The sequence below is a fragment of the Neltuma alba genome, unplaced genomic scaffold (genome assembly GCF_004799145.2).
Source record: "Neltuma alba isolate B1F8T4 unplaced genomic scaffold, ASM479914v2 tig00002823_pilon, whole genome shotgun sequence".
In the NCBI taxonomy this organism is placed as follows: Eukaryota; Viridiplantae; Streptophyta; class Magnoliopsida; order Fabales; family Fabaceae; genus Neltuma; species Neltuma alba.
Window position 1 is genome coordinate 42328 of NW_021633031.1, and position 26185 is coordinate 68512.

Genomic DNA, 26185 nt, shown 5'->3' on the forward strand with positions numbered 1-26185 from the left:
TAACATCTTAATCTACTTTGTCTTATATATCTATAATTTTTTTTTAAAATTATCCTTACAGATTGTAAAAATAAAGGAGATTTTTCATCAATCAAGTAGTTTCCAAATAATTGAAGAAGATTTTTTAGGAAAATCAACACTCAATTTTACAAATAACTAAGTCAATCAAATTTTTAATCTCTCTAAATTCATTATCTAACTTCTACATTTAAATGGGAGGAATTAATAAATTTCAAGGTCTTGAAAATGCGCAGCCAACCAATTTACAAGACTTTCATTTCCATAAACTTTTAATTATTAGCCTTATTACCATGCCACAAATATAAAACGCACACCCTGAGAACAATTTAATTAACGAGATTTTTCCTTATTTTCTCGTATATATTTTCTGAAGAATTCCTGGAAAATTTGTGAGAACCCTTTTTACCTCATTCCCATCATCTACGCCACCTTCCTCGTGTATTTTCTCACAAACGTCTCATGAAATATCCTTTTTAGGTTAACAGTTATGACAATTTTCATAAGAAAATACTATCTCTGGTCCCAAATATAAAATTTTGTTGATTAATGTAGTAAAATTAAGAAGGTTAAATAAAATACTTCAAAGTATTATATTTATTGTTTTTCCCCAAACTAATTTAACCTGATTTATAAACTAATATATAATCTAATGCGACAAATATATATTTTAGAGAGATCATGTACCATATGTTATAGTTAAATAATTTTTTTAAATTTTTTTGATATTATCAAATTAGTCAACTATATCTTATATTAAGCCTTTGATAGTATATTGATATGTCATGTGAAATTCTGTCACTAATGGATCCATGCAATAACAATAGGAAAAATAAGGGCAACAGTTTCTCATTGAAACTTCTTATATCAAAGAAGGACTTGATAAATTTAGTACTCTTATTTTGTCTTTTTTATCAATAAAATTTTTAACAAGACATTTTCCCCAATTTTCTGATAACTATTGTTTTCTTGTAGTTGATAAATAATTTGCTGCAGACACAGTTGAGACAATCATAAACGATTGCAAGCAAGGGTGTGGGCACACTTTTAAAGCACATATTTTATGATTTGATATTTTAATTATGAAAATAAATATGAAGACAATCGTGTCATGCGGTCATGGAAATATACATATCATTTCATAATATAGTTCATAAACCTTTGACCATTTGGACAAGTAAACTTATAAAAGCCTGGATTTTGTTTGAGAATTTCTGCAAAATTTTGATAAAATTTTGAAGAAATATGAACACAATTTCACAAGATTTTCATTTGCATACATTTATGGATTGCACATTTCTTCCCTCCCCCCCCCCCCCCGAAAATGTAGAAGCCTACGAAAAAAATTATAGTCCTTATGGTTCTCTTTTTTTTTCATAAGCATAGTCCCTGCAGTTATAAATGTAGGAGCTAGTAAAAAATATTTATTAATTTTAAATGTAAGATCTCAATCTACTTTGTCTTATATGTCTATAAGCTTCTTCTCATACTATCCCTGCTGATGATATAAATTAAGGGGATTTTTCATCAATCAATTAGTTTTCAATACAAATAATTGAAGAAGGTCTTTTAGAGAAACCAACACACAATTTTGCAAATAACTAAGTTAATCAGATTTTTACCCTCTTCAAACTAATTATCTAACTTCTACATTTAAATAAGAGGAATGAATAAATTTGAAGGTCTTGAAAATACGTAGCGAACCAATTTACAAGACTTTCATTTGCACAGACTTTTCATTAATCTTTGACTATGTGAATAAGCTGATTAAATTAATGCTGAAATTGTGTTGTGAAAACTTGAGAAAATTTTGATGAAACTTGAAAGGACATTGGGCACATTTTCACAAAAATGTTCATTAGCACACACTTGTAAGTTCTTTATAAACAGAAGACCAGCTTACATAACTGAAGGCAGAAAACACAAGAAGATTGTGTGGAGAAATATCTGGTGTTGTTAGAGGCAAAATGAGTTCTAAGCGGCAGAACAACAAAAACAAAGGTATCGCTGAGCATGCTGGGCATGGTGAAACCTATGAGAGCGATTCTAAAGGTTCAAGCTCAAGCAAGAGCAAGAAATCAGATAATCTTGGAGAGCTTGCTGGTCATGGCGAAACTTATCCCTCTTCTTCTAAAACTTCAAAGTCAGGAAAGAAGAGCAATAAAGGTGATGTTTAAAGGTGAATTGTTATAGCCTATTCATATGTCAGGTAATTTTATCATACTATCTCGAGTTAACATGTCTGGTTTTTAGCTCCTCCCGTATTCATTTTGAATTTCCTCAAGCTTGTTGCATATAAAATGATAATAATGAACATGAAAATAGAAAAATCAAAATACTCCTTTGGTCCTTGATATATCACCTAATTTGAGAGTTGATGTTGATCCTATATGTAAGAACTATTTCACATTTTTTCCCTAAATGAATCCTATTGATATTCTTTCAACAATAATCAAGTAGGAGAAAGAGGGGAGAATTAAAGAAGATGATTAGGAATAAATCATATTAACTAATTTAACTAATATCCTTAATCTATTTAAATTAGGTAATTAAGTCTTACATTAAGGATCAGAAGAGTAAGAAAAGTTCTCTCTCCCATAAATATGAAAACCTCCTCTCCAAGCAAATCATCATACCATCCATGATAATTTTTTTTTCCCTTACCTTTTCTCTTTCCCAAATTCATTTCTCGGATAGGCCTTTCGCTGCCTTAATATTAAGAACTTGATCCAATTTTCGGGTGAGTTTATGAGCTCTATCTTAGTATGCACTTAGAAAAGAAAAGAATCTTTTTTACTACACCAAAAATCTACATAATTAAGTAACGTGTATTAATCAAGTACTGAAAGTGAGAATGAATATTGAACCAGTCAAGACAAAAGAGTCAATAATAAGTGAGTCAAACCGGAGTCAACTATGGGTCAAACCGATGAAAAATAAAAAATAAAAAATAATTTAAGTCAACTTAATATCTTAAATAACTAATAAACTAATCACATACTTATAATTTCTCTCCAACCTTCTTTACAATTCCTTTGACAAATTGAAATTATAATATCATACTACCAAAAAAAAGCAAAATATCAAACTAGATATATGATAAAAAAATATTTTTCCTTATAATCATTCGATCACTAAGTAATAACTATCAATAGCTTGAAAAATGTTCTTTCATGAAAATAGCTTTTTTTTCTTTAAAAAAAATGCAACTGGATTGACTCGTCAAACCTATTGGGTTAACTGAGTTACTCTTGGGTTGGTCAGAGTTATTTCTGAGTCAAATTTTTTCAGCTAGGTGACTGATTCACCGGTTTTCAGTTTAACTATTACAACACTATTGAATATAGAAACAATTAATTCATCAATCCTTATATAGTTATATCTATATAAATAATCTGTAATATGATTGATTTTAATTTTATTTAGATCTATATGACAAAACTAATCCAGTTTTATATTGAGTGAGAGCTATGTGATTAGCTAATAACATTATTTTCTTACAAATTAATAAATTATAATTTTTATACATTGTATCAATTATTTTTTTATACAGAATGAATATTATAATTAAATATTTTAATAAAATAAGAAAAATTAAATGGGCAAAAGTTATGGGTAAAACTATGAAAAGTCGCTGTCAAAAAATTATTTTTTGTGGTGACTTGATTAATTGCTGCTGAAAACTTTTAGCAACAGCTATTAGGACCAACATATCACACACACACACGAAATTATGAAGATCCAATAAAAAAGGAAATAATTACAGTAAATTAATTAAAAATCAGGTGAAGCTATGAAAACTTACATTAAATTCTCTCAATTATAAACGTGGAGTCATTACTCAACAAGAAGTATAAATAGCACAATAAGATATTTAAGAATTAAAAAGGCATCATTAATGTTGGCCCAAAAAAACAAGGATCATTAATAAGGAATTTTTTTCCTTTTTTCATGATTTTATTTAATTTCTTTTTCTTTTTTTTTAATGTCCAAGCAGGCTTAAAGTTGGTGGGGGACTAATGCTGGGAGGAATATCCATGAAGTCTCTTATTTTCTTTTTCCTTGTGGTTTATTTTCATGTACTGTTTCTTTTCCAATTAGATTGTCAGATTACCGCTAATAAAATGCTTGTAAGTTATGTTTTCTATGTTAATAAAATAATAGTTTGAAAAATATTTTATTGTTTATGGTTAAATGCCATACTTTTAAAATGAAATAAAATTATTTGGCGAAATTAATTTACGCTATGTTTTGGCGAAGACCACCAAAATGTGATATCCCACCCTCTTTTTGTTTTTGTTTTTTTTTTTTTAAAAAAAAAGCCTCCCACCAAAAACAGTACCCTCACCGGCAGCCACCTTATCGATGGCTAGTGGCCAGTTCTCTGGCAGCCAGCAAGGGGATGCCGGTAGCAGGACTCTGGTAAGGAGTTGGGTTTTTTTTTTTTATAATAAATGGTATTTTTATCATTTCACCACCTTTTTAAAATGACAATTTAGGTTTTTCTCCTATTCTGTCATTTTAAAATGTTTGCTTCCCAAATTAAAATTTCATATATTCAAAATTTTTTATGTGTCATTTTCCTAATAAAAAATAATTTTAATTTATTTTTGATAATATATTTAAAAAGATTACAAAAATAAGTTAAATCTTTTTAATGGTGTAATTTCATCCATGATTTTTCTCGTGCAATTTCACCCCTGATTTCTTAGTGCAATTTTACAAAGATGAGGAACTAAAATTGCACCCAAAAAAAAAAAGATTATTGGTAAAATTACACCACTAAAAAAATCAGCAGTAAAATTGCATATAAGAAATAAGATCATGAAAAAATCGCACCTTTAGCCATAAAAAATTACAAGTATTATGAAATATAAAAAGCAATATTTTTGTATAATAGATATTATGAAATAGAGGGAGTGCATGAGTTTTACTTCTTAAAAAAATATTGGTAAAAGCGCATTTTTCCCCTTTATTTTCAGCCGGTAACGTTTTGTTTTGGTATCTTAATTTTATAAAATGACTTTTAGTCAATGTTTTTGCCAGAAGATAACGATTTTAAATATTGATAAAATTTTACTCAATTAGTTTTATTAACAAAAAGTGCTGACACATAAACTTTAAAAATATTGTTAAAATATTATTAAATGTTAACATAATAAGTTTAATTTTTCAAAAAAATAATTATTGGTGAAAAAGATTACTTGAGAATAACAGCGTTAGGAACTGAGAATTGAAAGGGAGTTTTATAAAATTAAGGGATCCAAAGTACGCTTTTCCTACTGTATAGAGAGAGAGAAGAGTTGAAGGCGAAAAAGTCAAAGGTTTAGGAATTAACTTGTGTATTTCTTTAACTTGTAGTAATACGTAACACTTCATGGCTCAAATCATTTCATCAATCTTGACCATGCCACATTCAACTTTACGTCGACATTTTCAGATATGAAAGATTATATCCTTCTATGCTTTATCAAAACATGTTAAGCATGTACTTATATAAGTATTTTCAAAAGTTCTGAAATATATAAGACTACCGATAGTACTTGATATAAGAGTTAGTTGGATATTCAATTTGATCTTAAATATAAGAATTTAATCTATTTTATTTTTCATATTTATCTATTTTGCTTCTAAGTAATCTTTATGGTTTTTACAAGAATTGTCTCAATGCACACTATTAATAACGATATTTTAAAAAATATAACACTCATTTATTACAAATAATTAATTTATTTAATTTTTTAATATTTATAAATTAATTATTTAGTTTCTGTATTGAGAACAGGAGGTAGTTCCATATTTTTGGGTCAAACCAAAACTATAATCTGGCCATACATAAGTTCAAGGAAGCGACCCTTTTAATTTCATAAGATGTTTAGTAGTACAAGTAATAGAAATATTCACCACTTGTCAAAGATCTTTGACTATGTGACTCTCAACCCATTAATAAACTGCAATTTTTTTTATTGTAGTGCTAAATAACCTAACAAGTAAAATAAAAATAATTATGTAAATAAGTATATCTCTTGTACTGCCACTTTAAAATTCGTCAAAAAAACATAGAAACTGTTGAATAAAAATTATAAAGTTATGTGGATATTATGAAATATAATTTTATACAGTCTAGAATCTTTTTAAGCAGCAGGAATATATATTCTCATGGATAAAATTTGAATCAGTAGGATTTGAATCTGAGCCAAACCCATCATTTAGATACATAAAATTTTATGAATTTAGATCCGATCCAAAATTCAAGCAAATTCTTTTAATTACAATCCTTTTTGAATTTTGAATGCGTAAGTCCTAATCATTTGAAATCTCAAGCATCTTCCTTTATTACTACTCAAACAGGTGATCAAGTCGCGCGAGTAGGAAACTCATTCTTATTGGTGTGAATTTTTTTCATACTACCCAACTAAAAAAAATTAAATACATAAATTTTAAATCTAAAATCCAAATTAATTCATCCAAACACCTCCTGAGAAAATTTGCACATATGAGATTCGTTCTTCTTCTTCTTTTTTCTCCTTTTGAATTTTTTCTCCGCGTGAAACATAGGAAAAATCCCAAGCGATGCCTTTCGTAACTTTCTCATGCATTTTTCTCACAGATTTCTCAGAAACTATTATCATAATAGAAGTTTAGAGAGAAATTCCATGGGGAAATTCTCTCCTGTACGAATCATAGACAAAAATGAACTAAACAACGTTAGTAAATAATGAGTTCATACCATTTTCAGTCCATAAAATTTGATTTAATTTTTAATTTAATTCATGAAATTTGAAACGGGGGACCTTATTTGAGGGACCAAAAATGTTTAGGTGAATTAAGATGATGTCAAATTTCAGGAACTAAAATTACTTATTTGAGATTTTATTAATCAAAACTAAAATTAAATTAAATTTCAGATAGTAAAAATGATATTAATTCTGAGTAAAACTCAATGAAAGCATTCTAATTCTCTTGCTCGGTTATATTGCGTAGTTGATCGTATCCTGTTTCTGTATGCTAGATTGTATTAAATAGGGCCCCTAATAATATTATGTGTTTCCGATGAATGTACTTTATTGGATTATTAGATTAAAAAAAAAAACAGAGATTGAGAGGAAAAATTGGGTTATGTGGAGATAAATGAAATGTGCAAGTTATGAAAACATACAAGTCATTTCATTAACTTTTTGACCTTATGAACAAGCAAACTTAATAAGTAAACCTGAATCTTGTTTTCGTAACTCTTAAAAACTTTGAAGAAATTTGGAAATATTTTCGCAAAACTTTCATTTGCCCATACGCTTCTGAGTTGCACATTGTCACACAGTTTTGATCTGCACACACTTTCCATGAAGCTTAATTAATTTGACCAAGTGTACAAGCAAACTCATCAAGCCTGAATTATGTTTGATGATACTAATGAGAAATTTGCACACATTTTCACAAAAATGTTGGGCTCTTTCCTTATATATACACTTCTAATTACATTCATCATCATAAATAGAACACAAGCTTTCGTAATTGAAGGCAAATAACGAAATAAGATTGTGAAGAGACAAGCATCTGTAAATCCCGAAAGAAGCTGTATGAGTTACAAGCAAAGCAGGAAAGATATAGCACTTGGGTATGCTACTTCATATCCTGGGAGTTCATCTTCTAAAGCTCCAAGCACAGAGAAGATTAATAAATCATCCATTGGAGACTATATTGGTTATGGTTGGATTTATTCAGAGTCTTCTTCTTCTGATACTTCAAACTCAAAAAGCAATAAATCAGTTATTGGAGATAGTCTTGGATATGGCTCCACCTATGGCAGTAAATAGTGAATAGTCCCTAACCATTGATTCAAATACCAGGTAAATTCATTTATTTGATCTTTTTAGGGGATCACAGCCCTGTAATCTTTCATTCCAATTAGAAGAGATCAGTGTTGATTCTTTATGCTTATCAAGTAGTTTCAAAGTGTTATGGCATCATATGTATGCCTTATATTGCCATCATTTCTTGTGAATAAAACAAAATCATCAAATTTCTCATTTATTTTTTCTTTACTTTCTTGAGAAATAAAGCTTCCGTCTCAACCCTAAAAATGTAATTCGCATTGCTTTTTTCTTCCACAAACTGAAACAGAATGAACACCACAAATTAATCAATTATTTATTTAACAGCTGGTATATACTGATCAACACAATCAAATGGGGTTGCCAAACTTTTTCTTATCTATGAATAGATACACAACAACATCATATATACAGTACCAGTATTTTCAAGTGAGATCATTTTCATCTAATGGTTCCTCTTCTTCCTCTTTAGCTGCATCAGCCTTCATTGCGCTCACATCACCTGTTGGCAGTTTCCTTGCAAGCCTGATAATCTGCACACATTTTACTCATATCATCACTAAACATTGAAAAACAGTGATAATCAAAGTTTTTGATTAATGACCATGCAAATATAAACATTTTGCGGAGTAGTTTATGCTCTTATCATCCTGCAATGAGGACTAACTGTCTTTCTAAGTTCAAAAAGTAATCATATAAGAACTCTCTTAAACAACCTTCAACAATACATACAACAATCTGACAATCCAATAAGGATCTTAAAATACGGGAAAATTCTTATCCAAAAATAATTAAGTAAAAAAACACTGGAAAACCAGCTTGCAATGAGTGGTAATTTTTGAGACATGATGTGGAGTCTTCTGCTGATCATTGGCAAGTTATGAGTGTTCAATCGCTATTTTATCCCGGGCGCAAGTTCGACAGCATTGCAACAACAGTTTACAGATTATGCATTGCATCCTTTCGACTCTAGATTGAAACAAACTAAAGACAAAATCTATGTTGAAGATAAATAGCAAAGTCTTAGATTTGAATGTTTTCCATGATCATTTCTACTCAAACTTGAGCAGTTAAGAAAAGGCCCATAACTGAATGTATTAGTAACTCTAGCTAACTCAGATGAAAGCTTTTTGGGCATAAAGTAGTAGCAAAGACAACCTCAGAAGCAAAGAGGTAGCTAACGTGAGGAAATCGATGTATATGAACTCGGACGTTTACCACATGGTCAAGATTTGAAACAGTGCTGGAATTAGCAACCCGCTTGATTTCTTCAACGTCTCCTTCCCTGTAAGCAGCAAGAAGCTTGGTAGCACAGCGATTTTGGTCACTTTTGACGAAGGCATCAATCCTAGAGACATCAAATCACGTCACTATAATTATCAGCTCTATAATGCATAAGCACAACATTACAAAATTACTCCAAATTTCTGTCTATAAAGAAGGAAAAGAAGTAAATTTCATGCATAGGATTGATGCCATCATGCTCCATGAGCAAAGAGACAATTGGAGTGGGAAGACAATGAAGCAAACCAAATAATCGTAGACAAAAAATCTTTCTCAATAAGCTACTACAAGTGTCAAAAGACTCATCACATATATAAAACGTTCGGAACGCATTTGCCGGGGAGTTTAGAAGATTATGCAAGGAAGGCCATTATATTCATCCCCTCTCCCTCCCTCCTTTCATCTCTCTAGATAAAAGCATACATGCTAACAAAAGCATTTGAGTCTGTGAGAGAGAATACAATAAAAATACGACCTAATTTCCAACAATTGGGGCTAATATTTTTATATATAGCTGCTCCGTGTATACATAGAAAATGAGTTTTCTCAATTTATTTATTGCAACTAACCAAGAACTATTTCAGGGTTCAGTAGGAGCAAGCCAGAAAATTTGGGTAAACTACCTCATTCACCACCAATGATAAAAGGTCGCCATGGAAGAAAACAGAAGGAAAACCATCATTGCAGAGAAGAGCATGCCAAGGCTACTAAAATTGCAATGTAGTGATAATGCAATTATTACAAATAGAAGGCCAAAAATAGTAAAAGAAAGATTGAATCTGAGGGGGTTACCGGTATTTCTTTGTGCATTTTAAAAGTCAGCCTTACTTAAAACCACATTGAAGGCCAGAATCAATTTCTTAATGCTTCATAATCAATAGCTAAGTAATGAGCATCGGGTAAGCCATTAAAAACAGGCAGAAACATGTGATGATATTTGAGATTGAAATCAAAAGCGACAATTTAAAAAATCGGATTCTATCAGATATACTATGAAGATAAAGCTCCTAATTCCTAAATACAATGCAGAATATGGCATAAGAAAGTGTTCAAGTGCGCATCAGGCCAACAGGACCATGTTGTGGATGCAATGAGACTGAGAATCCAAAGTCCAGTTCCACATTACATATCAGCAGATATATAACCAAACAATAGAACAAGCCATAAGGATGGAAGCAGCTTACTGATAGCAGTCATTATAGCACTTCTCTGCTTCCTTGTAATCATGGGCATAAAGGTGAACAATTATTGCGCTAAGATATGCCTGCAGCAACAAGCGTGTAAGAGAAAGGGACCTGCTTGAAGCTAAAGAAAAGACATGTTCCAGCCCAACGGCTTAAGGATATCATAGATTAAGGCGAGAAGATGAAAGCAAGAAACAGAACAGAAAGAAGTAAAATACATTGAAAAACCAATGAAATTTATCTGACATGCATCCCATATTACCAACATCTCAAATCTAAGCCAAATAGCAATAAAAAACCCAGCTTGATATTTACATTTTACAGTTTACTTCCGTACGAGCTTAGGAAACCAAATCAGACTCCCTGCATAATTTGGCACTAGAATGACATTTTATGTTAACATTAATCTGCCTCCATATGTTCATTCATAGCTACCAGTTAACACCACTCACTGACTTGAAAACTGATAGGGATAGAGCCAAATAGCCTCCTTTTCTGCTAGCAGCAAGGGCGGATTCTTACAGGTTAATGATGCCAGCTATAAATTATCTACCACCTTCTCCAGTATTTCAAGTGGTATATGTATATTAATTAACCAAAAAAAAAAACCCTAGTTCTATGCAACCCAAGAGTTTGAAAAAGAGGGAAGACGAAGAAGCTTGAACACACTATTGGTCCTTTTCGTTCGGTCATCACTATCATTCAACATCATGATGTAATGATATTAAATCCTTTTCCATGGTTCACTAAAAATAATGAATGATATCCTTCCTAGTTTTAACTACATACATGTACAAAGGAGTAAACTAAAATGATATAAAATTTGTAATGTAAAGACCTTGCATTGGGAATTGGTAGCATTAGATTTGTCAGCTGATAAGCCCAACCTTATGAAGACAGATGCAGCATCTGTATACCTGCATATTTTAAAACCATAGTTCAGTATAAATGCGAATCCACATACCCGTGAAAAATTCATGCATCTTTAGACTTCCTTGCAATAACTTGTATCAATATTAAGTTCCGGGAAAAATAGCCCTTAACTAGATCCTTGCCACCATAGATTTTCTCGATTAAATTAATTTTATACCGAAGAATCACAAATAAAAGACAGGACACAATATGAACATTGTGATACTGCAAGTTATGTGGCAATGTAACGGTATTTCAAGTGTTAGGTCATGTTTAAGACAGGCATTAACCATGTATTGAATACATCGCAAAACCCCTTTTTTTAAAAGTATTGGTACTTCAAGGCAGGCACATGGCTTGTACGCACTTCAAACCTGAAGGATTTTGTGCGATGAGGCATGTATAAAATTGTAGAAAAATTATTCATGGCCCTTTACTTTATATCCCAGTCTTAAGTAAATAGTCTTCAACACGTGATCAATATTCAAATACTTGGAGAACCTATGGTTCCTAACTTCTAAGATAGCATAGGAACCTAGGGATATCCTTTTCTAAACAATGATGACTTAATTCCTTGATGTCATGATGGAAGATGTAGTCAATTTGTGTGGTTACTGATGTGATTGTCAACATTTTATTTCTCACATTAGTCCTGGCATTTCTTGGCTATACGAGCCTTATTTTCCTTCCTATGTTGCTGAAAATTATTTAGCAGGTCTATCACTAACATACTCCTATATGTACTAATACGTTTCAGGGTGAACATGAGTTGTGCCACAGCCATATTCAGTATCCTACAGCTTTTCCTTTTCCTGGCAATTGTTCTAGGAATTGCCGCCAGAATTGTTTAGTGGCGACATATCACCAAAACAATCGGTTACTCAAAGAACTTGTTTCTCAAACTACCTAGAACCCTCAAGTGCTAATGCACAATTTAGCGGTACTGCATAATGCCAAAACAATCACCAACTCGGTCCTTAATTATCATCTCTGTGTGTGAATCACTTTTAGCATATTAATGGCCCTCCAACCCATCTGTTCTACAGATCCTAACATTCGTTTTTTAGAGTCTTTATTTTGCTTCTTGTTCTAGTCTGACTAACATGCTATCATAGGTAATAAGTTAAACATCTGAACTGGCAGCAGGCATGAAACCATTATGTTCAAATGGAAATTTTTGCAAGCTTGTGCCACATATGAACATATGCTCGAATGCAGCAGAAATACAGGACCTTGCATCCATTGATCTTCTAAAGTAGGAAAACTGCTCTATTTATTAGGTACAAGAATGTTAGCTCCATACATATCATATTATACCTTTGACAATTCAGCAGTAATATTTGACTTCATCATATATGTCACCTTATATAAATAAGATCAGCAGAAAAGCATCAATGGCCATTCAATTGCATGAAAGACAAAAGCTAACATTTTAACATCAAATTAATACAAAACTTATTGAGTTTACTCCAGTTAGTGGCAATTAAGTGGACAAAGACGAATACTTCATATCCCATAAACAAACCAATGAAATTAAGATAATCTTGAGTTTGGAGAAAACTTACTTCTCAAGTTTTATATAAACATTGGCGGCACCACGATATAGATCAAAAGCCATTTGTTCTCTTCCATCATCTTCAAGAATTGTATAAGCATCAGTATACAACTCAATTGCCTCTTCTGGCACAGAATCTTCCAAAGCACTGAATAGGGAAGATAAGACAGGAATCATGAAGAAGAGATAAGCAAGCTATATGCATAGGCTACATGATACACCAAGATGAAGGATATAAACAATTTACTCTTTTGAGGGGAAAAAGAAAAAGAAAAGAAAAATTTGTTGCTCTTTCTCTCTGATAGCATCTCTAAGTACCTTAATTTGATTGAATGGAATAAGATACAAGAGTAAAAGACCCATGATATTACATTTAAAAGTCTTAAATCAATGACTAGTAATTATTTATTGTAAAATTAAATTCATCATATCAAGCCATGATCAACTTTAAAAAAAATATAAAGGTTAGATAATTATCCAATGATTATTAAGTAAAGGTCCATTGAGCATCTACATCATGAGTTATAAAGTTTGTGAATGTCGCCTCCAACATAAAACTGGGAATAATAATGAGAATATAATTGCAAAGCAGAAGTAAACTATTTGCTTACCGGGCTCCCTTCGCTAGAGCATCTGATGCAGGTTGTGGTCTCCCACACTCGATGTACAGTTCAGATGCCCTTCGATAGAAATCCCCAACTTCTTTCCAGTTTCTTAGATCCTTTGCTAGACCAGCAGCAGATTCCATATGTTTAGCAGCATCCCAAGGTCTAGTTTGCTTGTGAAGGAAATATCAAGAGAGACAGTTTAATGCAATGGATGGATCAACATTATGGAAGAGCTAATTTTGTTCAGGGACAAGGACAATTCTACTCTAAAAAAAAAAATAAGGATACGAAGAAAGCATTTCCTGTCCTTTCGAAGCTTTCTCATAAGCTTCTTTTGCTCTCTCATAATCCTTGGCAATTCTAAATCCATTTGCTACAGTAGAATAAAAAGGTCAGAAGATTTACGAATATGCTTTCTCATTTTTGATGGACTGGCCACAAAGTCAAGTGCATGTGAAATTAATAGTTTAGAAAAGCATATTTTTTGTTTACCAGCCTGCTCATACAGGGCAGTAGCATTTTTCCAATCTGCACTCCACCTTGTAAGAGTAAGCTTAGTTCTGCAAGGAGGTAAGGAAAAAAAATTAAAAGGAAAAAAACAGTTAACTAAAGTCACAGAAAGAGACCCAAGAGTTGCATGGAATGCTTCCTTTGTAACTTCAGTAATTCCAGCAAATCAAATTCAGTTGAGAAGCATTAATCCCGATGAGATATACATTTATAATTCAAAACTATTCTCTTTTTTTTTTTTTTTTTGGACTGAGATAATTCAAAACTATTCTAAGTGAAAGTACTTTATTTTTAATTGGGAATATGCAAGAAGGAAAGCAATCATTACTTTAATTCCAAGTAGATAAGCAGTTGTTTACTACTTAAAAGATTCAGAAACATTTGCAGCTAAGAACTTTATTAATTCCCAGTTCTTCTTAAGAGACTTTATAACCAATGAAGAGAGTATGACCCTAACAGTTGTTGACTCTGCAGGTGCAGCATTTTTCTCCAATCACGGCCACCGCAAAGCAACAGTTAAAGAGCATAATTAAAGCCCATCAATCGATCCTACAGATCAGGTCTATACCAGTCCGAATCGAAAAACCAAACCCAGATGAAAAACCACTAATCTGAGAGAAGTTTTTAGTTGTTTTACAAAACCAATGACCATTCAAATCAACTGATCGGGTATCAGATTCTAGCATTACGCGAAATTTCCCCGGATTTGATTTCGCCATAGATGGCCCATAAAACTGTGCATCGCAAAACTTTAAGGGATTTAACAGTTTCTGTATGCATCAATCGATGAGAGAAATGAATAGCCAAAACGAGAAGGATGAACTCACAGCTTGTCAGCTTTGCTCATCATCTTGTGGGGATCAGAGGCCGCCATGACTGAGCTTGCTATGATGAAGATGGGTCTTCCTGATGTCTTCGGGGTTCCCTGTAGCTTATAGTTCTTTTATACAGTTTGATCCTGCGAAGCAGTGAAGCCGGGGGGGTTGGCGTTTGTTAAATGGGTCCATTAATAGCGTTCCACGTGGCACAGCCCGGGTCGCTGTCATCTTCTCCCCAGACCACAGGTCCCGTGTTGGGAGGTTTATTAGTTTCTTAAAAATGAACAATATTTTCTCTGAAATTTTAAACTATTTCTTTCATTTTTATCCCTATTATTTTGTTGCCAGCATTTTTATCCCTATTAAACAAATATTTTTACATTCATTATCAGATTTTTCTCACTTTTGCTCTTCACAAATAAAGGTATATTTGAAAAATAAATTACCTTTTTAAAATGGAAAAAAATAAAAGAAGAAGCTTGAAATTATAAAATCCTAATTTAGACACCTAACACATCAAAATGACAGAAAAGGAAGTAAACTTAAATTGACATTTTGAAATTCAAGAAAAATGATAAAAAAAAATATCCTTTTTTTAAGGGAAAAAAAGGTTCAACCCCTCGTAGGGGATCAAGTGAAGGCCGGCAACTGCCACCAATGTGGTGGCTATCGATAAGAGTCATTTTGGGGTAAATTATTTTGGGAAAGAGGTGGAGGTGGATTTTTTTCCTACATAAAGTGAAACATATAAATCAATTAAAAATAATAATACTTCATCTAGGAATAACAAATCTTGATTGTGAAATAACAAATTTCGAGTTAAGATTCATAACACATTTTTTTCCTAATACATAACATGTAAATTAATGAAAAATGACAATGAAATTGAGAAATAACGAATTCTGATTATAAAATAGCAAATTTCAAGTTGGAATTAACAAGTTTTTTTCCCCTTATATGTAACATGTGAAATAGGATAGTAATTGATTCAAGAAAATATTTTTCGCACAATTCGCCTACAAATAACAAGTTTGGAATGTAAAATAAAACCAAAAAGCATTTGCAACTTTTAATTTTCTCTTGCCCTAAAAATAAATTTAAAAGCATTTTTAATTCATAATAGTTACACTAAAAAATGTTTATTTTTAGGAGGTTATCTCTAATTTAGAAAGTGTTTTTCCCTTTTAATTTAAAATTATAAATATAATTTTCAAATTTAAAAATATTGATTTTTGAGGACTTTATCTATAGTTTAAAAAGTTTTTAACTTTTAAATTAAAAATCATAAAAAATAATTTTTAATATTACTATTATAAAGTAAAAATACTTTTTTAATTTATTTTGGTAAATTTATACTTTTTTAAATTATAAATAATATAACTATTATAATAAAAAACATGTTGCTAATTTCAATAGGAGACTTATTATTTCACAATTAAGATTTGTTATTTTCAAATAAAGTGTTGTCATATTAAACTAATTTATATGTTATTTCATGTTATGTATTAGAAAAAATGTATTGTCAATTCTAATTTAAAACTTATAATTTCACAATTACGACTTGTTCTTTGCAAATGAGTTGTTATCGTGAAAGCCTAAGTAAATGATCACCATTACTTTTGTTGGCCCAAATAATCATTAGGTGGTGGATCAAATCCTACTCCTATGACTTTCCTGAAATAACTTCCGCCCAGCCCCAAAAAAACAAAAAAAAAAACTCCTGCCAATAGCTACTATGCTGGCAGCCAGCGTTGGCATCTGCATGGTCTCCATGGAGCGTTGAACTTTTATTGTTAAAAAAGGGTAATTTTGTCATTTGTTGAATTTCAAAATGTTAATTTATGTTTACTTCCTTTTCTGTCATTTTGATGTGTTAAGTGTCTAAATTGTTTCAACAAGATTCATTGTTATCACCAAAAAGGGGAGGAAGTTAGTATCCATGTTTTGATAATTACAAACAAGATTAATTGTTTCAACAATATATTTAAAATTGTTTTTTTTGAAGTTGAATCAATATTTATTGATAAAGTTATTGGTAATTTTAACTATTGATAAGCTTTTTGATAATTCATTGATTTTCAAAGACAAGAGGTCTTTATCGATAAGATTATTAATGATAGAGTTTATTGATAATGAATCTGATAATTATGCTCAAATTTTAAAGTTTTCCATTTGATCACAAGTTTTTGATTTATCATTATCCTTATCGATAATTTTCTTTAAGGTTTTTGATAATAAAAATTTTGGAAAATTTTCTAAGTCTTACACTGTGTGAGTTACTTATTGATAAATTTTTTTAAGACAAATGCCTCTCAGAAATTATCTTTCAAAAATTTTCAATAGTAATTATCAATAAGATTATCGATAATCTAGTTTATCGATAAAGCTATCGATAACTTGTTTAGTTTAACTCTGAAATGGAATTCTTTGTGTTTTCTCTTCAATATCTATCGATAAAATTATCGAGAAATGCTTTTATCCATAAGATTATCGATAATTGTAGTACTTTGGTAATTTCTCATCTTTAGCTTTTCAAGACAGTTTCTCATCTTCAACCTTTGATAAAGTTCACAATAATCTAACTTGATACTTTCATAGATTTATGATTTATCGATAAATTTTTCTATAAAATGGATTATCGATAATGAACTTGAAGTTTTTATTCATTCCTGTTTCATCTTCTTTAATAGTTATCGATAAGATTATTGATAATATCAGTTATTGAGTTCTTTGTCGATAATTAGTCTTTCAGTTCTAATATTTGATCTCCAAGCTAAGATTTACGTGTTTGAATAGTGCTTATTGCTCATCATTCACCTATTCTTATCACCTTGAGTTACAAATAACATGTTTGAACAAGATTAATACAACGCAAAATGGTTCAATAGAAAAATGACGTGCTTAAACTACTTTTTTTAGAAGCAATAAATGCACCTTAACCTTTAGAAGCTACCAACATCTTCAACTACTTTTACAACAATAATATTGCCTCAAGTTTAACAGATAGTTAATGAAGATCAACTATAAGTAGATGAAGCATTCAATGAAGCAAAACAAGAAAACAACTACTACTTTGTCGAATTTATTGCTCCTAATTATTGCTCTATTTCATTAAGTTTATCTACTATCTTCAGTGTTCATTTATTACTCTGTATAGAAAGATATAATTAAACATTTATTACTCATTTGAGAGTTATTTGAAATATCTTACCTTTAACCCCTCAGTGTATGTGTTTGGAAGCGTTATGGTTTAAGCAATTCACAAAATAAGCCCATAGGTTGAACTTTGTGTTGGATCTCGGGTTACTATTTACTGGTTAAATTTCAGATTCTCAGTACAACTTTGAGCAATCATAACTCAGCACACACATCTATTTTAGGTGATCTACCACTTGTTTTAAAGCTTAGGTGTATTTAATCATACCAAATTTAAGAGCAAAGTTAGTCATTTGTCATACTTCTACTCTATCACTAATTTGTTGCTCAATTAGGGATAGCTTATCTCCTAACTTGCACTAACAGTTCATGGTTAGGACTTTCCATACATAATACCATTCTATTCATACATTAACCGTTCCCATACATTATCATAGCTAATTATCTAAGCCAACATCATCATTTATCATCACATACCATCAATGGCATATTTACAACATATATTGGTATATACAGTATATAACGTAATACAACAAATTTCTCCAAATCTTTTCTTCTTTCCTTGCTTCCACTTCATGTATCCTTCGCTTGATCATATCACCTATTATGGTTGGTTAAGGGACGGTGAGATTCGAGAGAATCTTAGTAGCAAACATTACCATTTATGCATGTAAGATGGATGCAAGTGCATGACATGCTTTTGTGCACATAACTTTATCGTTTATACATGGTGAAATACTATGGAAAGTAAGCCAGTTCATTCATATTAACATAACATAACGCCAATGCATGCTTAACTAAACATACAAATCATAATTTAGCAGCATAGCTTAGTCACATCATGGCATTCATAGCACATACGCACATACACATCAAGCACACAAGAAAGGTAAGTTCGCTACCTTGTATCCTTAAACTTTTTTCTTACTCTTCAACTTGCTCCCTTTTGCTTCCAACCATTAAGGTTGCTTGCTCAACCATTGCCATTCCTTTTTCTTGATGTCTCATGGCCCTAAATACGCCAACACATCATTTTCATTCTTTCATTAGAACCATGGTAATCAACAACATCAATACTTTGTTTTCTTTGAGCTAGCTTCTAACTATTGAGCTTGATTTCCAACCTTTCTAACATTCATTTCACATGCTATTTTCACACAATTTTGTATGTAGAATCCATTTCTAAACTTAAAATAATCAAAATCAAACTCCTCCCTACTCAACTTGATCTGGCCGAACATAGGGTCTCAGGGCTCAACATTCCACTTTCAATTCTAATGCTTCCAAACTTGTTTTCTCACCTTTACCCCACACAATTTTTCATTTTAGACACATCAAAATCATCAAAATCCAATTCTAGTCCCAAGAACCAGCCCTGGCTGAAATATTACTCAGGTTACCTAATCATGAAGTTCAACCAATTTCAACATAAAATCACTTGATTTGTATTCCTTTCAAGCCTTTGAACATTATTCTAACATCAATTTCATCTTCCCCTACTCTTAAGAATTTCGTGTAGCATAACCCCATAAGGTTTCAAGCTCTCAAAAATCATTACAATCCATAACCAAGCTTAACAACAACAAGGGTAGTGAACACTACATTAAAAACCATAAACATACCTTGTTTTAGAGCTTGATCTTGCATGAGACCACTTGACCTTTCTTTCTCCCTCTTCTTTCTCTCTCTAGAAATCATTTTGCCAAAGCTTTCCCAAGGTCTCCTCTAGGTTGGACGAAAATGAGGGAGGGGAGGGGGTATTTATAGAAAACAAGACTGAATCTGTGCCGTCTATTTCTCTTTTAATTTTATATTGACAAGTGTCATATGACATCATGCTTACCTCATCATGATGGCATCATGCTTACATCATCAATTCACATGCTTTTAATCCAACCGTACACGTATCTTGCATCCGATTGTACACGTATCTTGCATCCGATTGTACACGTATTTTACATCTGATTGTACACGTAATACCTCCCATATAATTGTATGCTTGTCTCCTCCATATTCCTTCATCATTAAGACATTAAAATAGGGAGTAAATTAATATAAAATTCATACAAAATACAACCCTTAGGCATTCCTCCACCTATCTTGCCATTTTGCACCGTATAGGGTACTTTTTGGGGTCCTGACTTACCCGGGACCACTGGGATATATTCTGGCACCATTTTCTCACTTCAAATAAATCCACATGACATTATATATCATACCTAAAGAGAGAGTGATGCTCTTCCCTCGTTCTTCCATTAAAATAATTAAAATAATTAATAATATTTATTTCGGAGTAATTTTAACCGAATTCTTTCTACCGATCCACAACTCCAAAAATCTATCTCTGGGTACCAATACTATTCATTCATCACAGGAAATTTCTCTAATTTTTTTTGAGTCAAAAGTTAACCCTAGACATTTGACCTCGACTTTCCCCGGATAGTATGCAAATAAGCTTTAAATTCTATTAATGCCAACCTCTTCGTTTCTGGGGACAAAATTATTTTTAAAACCTGTGATAATTCATCAAGTATTTTCTCCCATTTTCTTCAATTATTTGAGGCCTCCCTATACTTTAAATATTTTATTTTTAATAATATTCAAAATCAGTCAAACCCTAGGAATTCCACAAATTCCTTCCAAGGGCATTTTCATCATTTTTAGCCTTATACAGGCCTCTGAACCTTATCCCTATTTTTCTGAAATTTTTTTGAAGTGTTCAAATCTTAACCTACTATTTCCTATTTTCTAGGATTTTTCTGAGATTTTCGGACATAATTTCTATTTTTACCTTATCAGCCTGAAATTTGTAAAATTATATTTTGCCCCTGATTTGGCTTAACCTCAAAATTCACCTCATTGAGGCCTCCAACATAACTTTTGGCCTATATTTATCTCTATTTTTCATTCTTGGACCCTGAGACTTCTTATGAGTCTCTAACTTCCTCTTTTCTCAATCTCAGAAATATTTCCCTTTGCAATTTAGTCCCTAGGAATCCTACTATCCTTCTAGGGAATCTTTGGAATCTCTGCAAAAAAAAAAGTCTGGTAGCCTGCTCATTTCAAGCTAATTTTAATACTTCTAGGCCAAAATTCGGGATGTGACATTATTCAAGATTGTGAGAATCGTGAGTAGGTTGTAACCTTATGGGAAATACAACGTAGTAATTGAGTGTTGTCAATTGATATACTGATGCACCAGGAACCCAATTGAAATCTTGAAGGATAGTGAAACTCTTAGAGGTGCTTTGAAAATTGGATATAGGTCAAGTAGTCAAGATCAAACCAGTATAAATCGATTGTGTTCACTCCTCTCACTCTCTTTTTTTGCTGAAGTCTTTCTAACCCAAACTATTTTTAGTTCCGTCATTGTTTTAGAGTTTAAAATTTTTGTTGTCACCCAATTTATCCCCTCTTGAGTGTTCTATCATTCATTCATTCTAACGCCTGTTGGATTTGATGAAGAAGAGCTAGAAGGTAAGATCCTCTAAGCCGTCAGATTCATGACAAGGAACAATTAAGGCATAAGTTATTAATTTAATTTTTTAGTAGAAAAGTTATCAATTTAATTTGTAGAATGAGTTGCAGTATGGAAACATATTTCCGTATAATAGAGGACACGTGCGTTGTAATCCTGTTTCGCATTTTCAAACTTGGTTAAAACATGCTTTTTAAAAAAATAGAAGAAATGCCAATAAAAAATGGCCACTTCAGCTGCTTATCTAACGTGTCATATGGGATTATTTTAGTCAAATTTGAGCTGCATCATCAACTTAACAGTAAAATATCAAGTTCTGTTAGAGATGGATATGGGTACGCCATTTTAAATACTTCAAGGGTTTATATAATAAATAACTTTACGATATTGGATGCATTTGATAAAATATTTTAGAGTTCTGAGCGAACCTTAACACTATAAAAATTAGCATTTACTCTTTAGGCGATACACGGGAAGAATTCACTTTAATGCAGTCAATTATCCCTATTGATTTTGATCTCCATCACTTTAAAACATCAGTTCAAACTTGAGTAGTCAAACTTGAGTGCTTAGAACCTGAACAGCGTTGGTCATACCTATTGCCTAAATAATTTACAAAATATTTATTCCACATCAAATACACGGTGATAAAAACATTCAAAGTGAACTGTAACTTTATACAAAGAGACCAAAAGATCCAGCTTAATTAGCAATAAATAAAAAATAACCAGAGTTTTTCATTCAACTTAATTAGCATTTTATACAGTCACAATAGTACAAGCTCCTAAATTGAAAAATAAAATGTATGAAACACAAATTTAGTTAAGTGTTACGTGTTACCTCCTGAACAGCAAGCATTTTTGCTCTCAATGCAGAATCTGATTTCACACCATCCCTGATGTTTCTTATCACTTTTCCATCAATACACAAAGTCCCTGCACTGCTATTTCTCAGCTTGTATGCAATCCACATTATGATTTACACCACCAATGGATTCATTTTGCTTTGCTGTTGCAATATTGTTAAGCACATGACAATGTATTAGATCTGTTATTCATGCTCATTGTCATTGGTGCCATAAATGTTGATTGCTAAAGCAAACCTGATAACCACAATGTACAATGAGCAATGTCAGTGATTAAGTACAAATCAAGTCTACATATGAGAAAAGCGCTACTCACGTGCTCGAAGAGAAAAGATATCATAGCCTGTAATGTATTACCTTTGATCCTTAATATGAGAGTTAGTTTGATTTTTATTTTGGTCTTAAAAATATAAGATCCCAATCCACTTTGTCTCTTATAGCTATTTTTTTCAAAGTAATCCTTATAATAATGGTAGTTTTAGCCACACTTGATTAACAAGAATACTTTAGGGAAGATAATACCTATTTATTACAAATAACCAATTTAACTTATTTTCTCAATTTAATTAAATTAGTCACTCAAAAGTGCCATTGAGAATTAAGAAATCTATAAAGCAAAAAATTGCATTTAATGTTCATCATTCAAACGTCCTGACATGACGAAGTTGTGCTGATACTTGATAAAAATCAGTGACATTACGGATATTTCAAATCTCTTCTTTTGATCTTGATTGCTTTAGGAAAAATCCGAAGAGTACTACTAAAAAATAGTTAATTAACGACGGAATTTGCGACGGAAACAAATTTCGTCGCTAAATTCTAACGGAATTGTGACAGAAATTTTGTCGCTAATTTTTTCGATGGATTAGTGACGGAATTTTTCAGTCACTAATATTAACAACGGATTAACAACGGAATTTCTGTCCGTCGCTAATCTGTTGGAAAATCCGTCGCTAAATATTTAGCATCAGAATTTTTTCCGTCCAAAATTTCCATCACTAATTCTGTCGCTAAATTGTTTGTCACAGAAGCTCTTGTCACTAATTCCGTTGCTAATTCTATTTTTTCACTAATCCGTCACTAATTTTAAATTCCATTATTTTAAATTATAATCTTACAAAAATTTATATAATAACAATTAAGAATATAATGGTTTTAAAACATTTTTAATTATAAAATAAATTGATATATTTGTGGAGTTGATGTTAATAAAGATATCGTCATCATTTATGTCATCATTATGTATATACTAAAAATAGAAAAACAATTTCTTAGAAAACTTGTTTATATTTTGTTAAAATAAATTTCTCTTGATTATTAATAATAATTAAAAATATAATAAGAATATTAATAACTTTCTTATACAAACTGATATAAGAAAGAAATAATTTTATCATATGTACAATATATTGAAATATATAATATATGATAGAAATTCAAAATCAAAAAATAAATTTATATGAACACAAACTAATCTTGAAGTGAATTTTGAATTTCAATCATTAAACAATAAAATTTAATCATGATACCTATGATATAGATTGATTTTGGTCTTCAATACAAAAAAGAAATGATATATACAAAGAAATTTAAGAAAATAAATTACATAGGATATATATATAAGTAGGAGAATACTGTTTATCATAATCTATTCAAATCATTTAATGTTTTATATAGAATAATTTATTAGATTTTAATATAGTAGTTATTTTTTGAATAACAAGATTTTTTGACTAATTGTAAATGATTTTCTTCAAATATATAAAACACATATAGATAATATAATGTAATGTAATATAATACATATATAATTCAATTGTATATCTTATCAATGTTAATTAAAAAATAAATTTAAAAAATATTTATAAAAAATTATTTATGATTTAAAATTCAAAATTAGTTTTGTTAGAAATTAAAATTATATTAAAAATATTTTTTAAAAATAAAAAATTATAAAACAAATAATAAAACAAATACTTAAAAATTATTTTTCATTAAAATAGTTATGATTAAGATTATCATATAGTATATTTTTAGTTTTTAATAATATATATAGTTGTTTGTGTAAAATAATATATATATATTTTATATAATAAGTCAACAGGTTTATTGTAGCTCAACTGGTAAAGCCACATGCGCGCACAGAAGAGGTCCTGGGTTTGAGCCATGGAGAAGTCATTTTAAGGAGGGAATTATGTGGTGGTCGACATGTGACAGCACACGTGGTAGGTAGAGGTAAGGTGATAGCACAAGTGGAGGGAGTCACCGGTGATGACGTGGCGATTGGTAGAGGTGCCACGTGTCATTTTATTTTATTTTTTTAAAAAATCGAGTTAGCGACGGATTAGTGACAGAATTTTTCTGTCTGTCAAGAATTAGCAATGGAAAATTTCCGTCTATAACTAGCGACAGAATTTTTCCTCGCTAACCCATGGCTAATTAGCAACAGAATTTCAATTCAGTCGCTAATCAATTGGCAACAAAGGAATTAGCGACGGAACAAATTCTGTCGCTAATCCGTTTTCGTAGCTAATCTGTCAGAAATCTGTCGCTAAATTTTATTGCTAAAAGCGTGTTTTTTTTTGTAGTGGAGACTTGTGTCTCCAAGCTTCATGAATTAAATAAATGCTACTCCATTAAAATTTTATGAGCTGTAGGATTCAATGCAGTGTTAGTTACATGCCAAAATCCATCATCTCAATTAATGCTAAAAGTTATCCAAGGTCTCAATTTCTATCATTAAGTTGTATTGAAAATATAAAGTGCATTTAAAAAATGATATTGGAAAACACCTGCAATGAAAGAATTTAAATGCACATAACAAACTATACTTATTTTCTTAGCATCCAACATTCAGAAAACTTCATCTAGATAATATTAACGCATAATAACCTAACTCTCCCCCAAACTTATGGATGCCATTAACCATTTTGGGTATTTAAGTAATGGCCTTATTAGAATATAAACCTATGTACCCCCTTAATATAACCAAATGGTATTTGGTTTAGAAACCAATTTGCAAGGCAGTTCAAATCAAGTCATAATATCAAAAAAGATAAAGAACTATTTAAGATATCCAAATATTAAAATAAAATAATAAATTCTATTCATAATGATACGCTAATCAGATGACTATTTAAATACTGATTTATAACTTATGAATTCAATTACATAGCACTAAAAATAACATGTCACTAAGTAAAATTGAAAATCCATTATGACAAGACCTTTAAATCTATCTGCAAGCCTAGATAGATGCCAAGCCAAAATTCTTTCTTCACTTCATTTCTAAGACTTAATTGGTTGATAAGTTATTACTTCCTCTGTTTCAAAATGATTGTTGATTTGAAGCTCATATTTTGTTTCAAAACGATTGTCTCTTTAAAGTTTCAATAAAGTATTAATTATTTTGTGAACCATTTTATCCTTAATTAATATATCAATGGAGAAGAGTCAAATACAAAATAGAAAATTAAGAGTGTTTCAGTCAAATAGGATTAGATATTATTGTAATCTAGGCTATATTAAATTTCTCCACTTCTTAATTGTGTCTCGGTTTCCTAGGCGTAATACATAATTCGGAGCTGCGGTCAAGAAATTGAGATATGATAATGTCTCATACAGATTTTTGGCATTTTGACAGACATTTCCTATCATCAGGGTTTTGGAACTCCCACCTACATAAAAATCAGTTCTGAAATTTGAAAGGTTACAGCTAAAAGAAGAAGAAATTGAAGCGGGGGAGCTGCACGCATATGCGACTAAAAAGAAAAACAAAGGGGATGAGATGGTTTAAGCTTTGTCCACACCCACAGCACAACAACAATTTACATAATAGAGGAAGAATAAGAAGGCCTCAGTGATTATGGCACGGAAATGACATGCCTAGTACGTACACCCGCATGATACCGGTCTAAACAGGGGGAGAAGAAGAGAATCTGGTGACTCCAGCACCCTAAGCGGTG

The 26185-nt window shown here is 31.1% G+C and overlaps 1 protein-coding gene and 1 long non-coding RNA gene across 2 annotated transcripts; one reads left to right on the forward strand and one right to left on the reverse strand.

Moving 5' to 3' along the window:
• Positions 1 to 2040: 2040 nt before the first annotated feature.
• Positions 2041 to 4191, forward strand: LOC114739449 (uncharacterized). Its single transcript, XR_003739605.1, has 2 exons — positions 2041 to 2227; positions 4016 to 4191. It is a non-coding gene; the product is annotated as an uncharacterized LOC114739449 (long non-coding RNA).
• Positions 4192 to 8086: 3895 nt separating this feature from the next.
• LOC114739448 (gamma-soluble NSF attachment protein) lies at positions 8087 to 14865 on the reverse strand. The gene is made up of 9 exons (XM_028927507.1): positions 14731 to 14865; positions 13886 to 13953; positions 13682 to 13766; positions 13397 to 13555; positions 12796 to 12933; positions 11157 to 11235; positions 10319 to 10398; positions 9069 to 9198; positions 8087 to 8383 (listed from the first exon to the last, which is right to left on the reverse strand). Exons 1-9 carry the CDS (start codon positions 14775 to 14777, stop codon positions 8276 to 8278), a joined length of 894 nt encoding a protein of 297 aa, XP_028783340.1. The 5' UTR covers positions 14778 to 14865; the 3' UTR covers positions 8087 to 8275.
• Positions 14866 to 26185: the final 11320 nt, after the last annotated feature.

Excerpts from the sequence above, each read along its gene's own strand:
- LOC114739448 (XM_028927507.1), bottom strand. The coding sequence starts at position 14,777 with ATGGCGGCCTCTGATCCCCACAAGATGATGAGCAAAGCTGACAAGCT. Across the intron at positions 13,556-13,681 it reads GGACAGGAAATGCTTTCTTC|ACCTTGGGATGCTGCTAAAC; the intron begins GTATCCTTATTT and ends CAAGCAAACTAG. Across the intron at positions 8,384-9,068 it reads TTTCAAATCTTGACCATGTG|ATTATCAGGCTTGCAAGGAA; the intron begins GTAAACGTCCGA and ends AAATGTGTGCAG.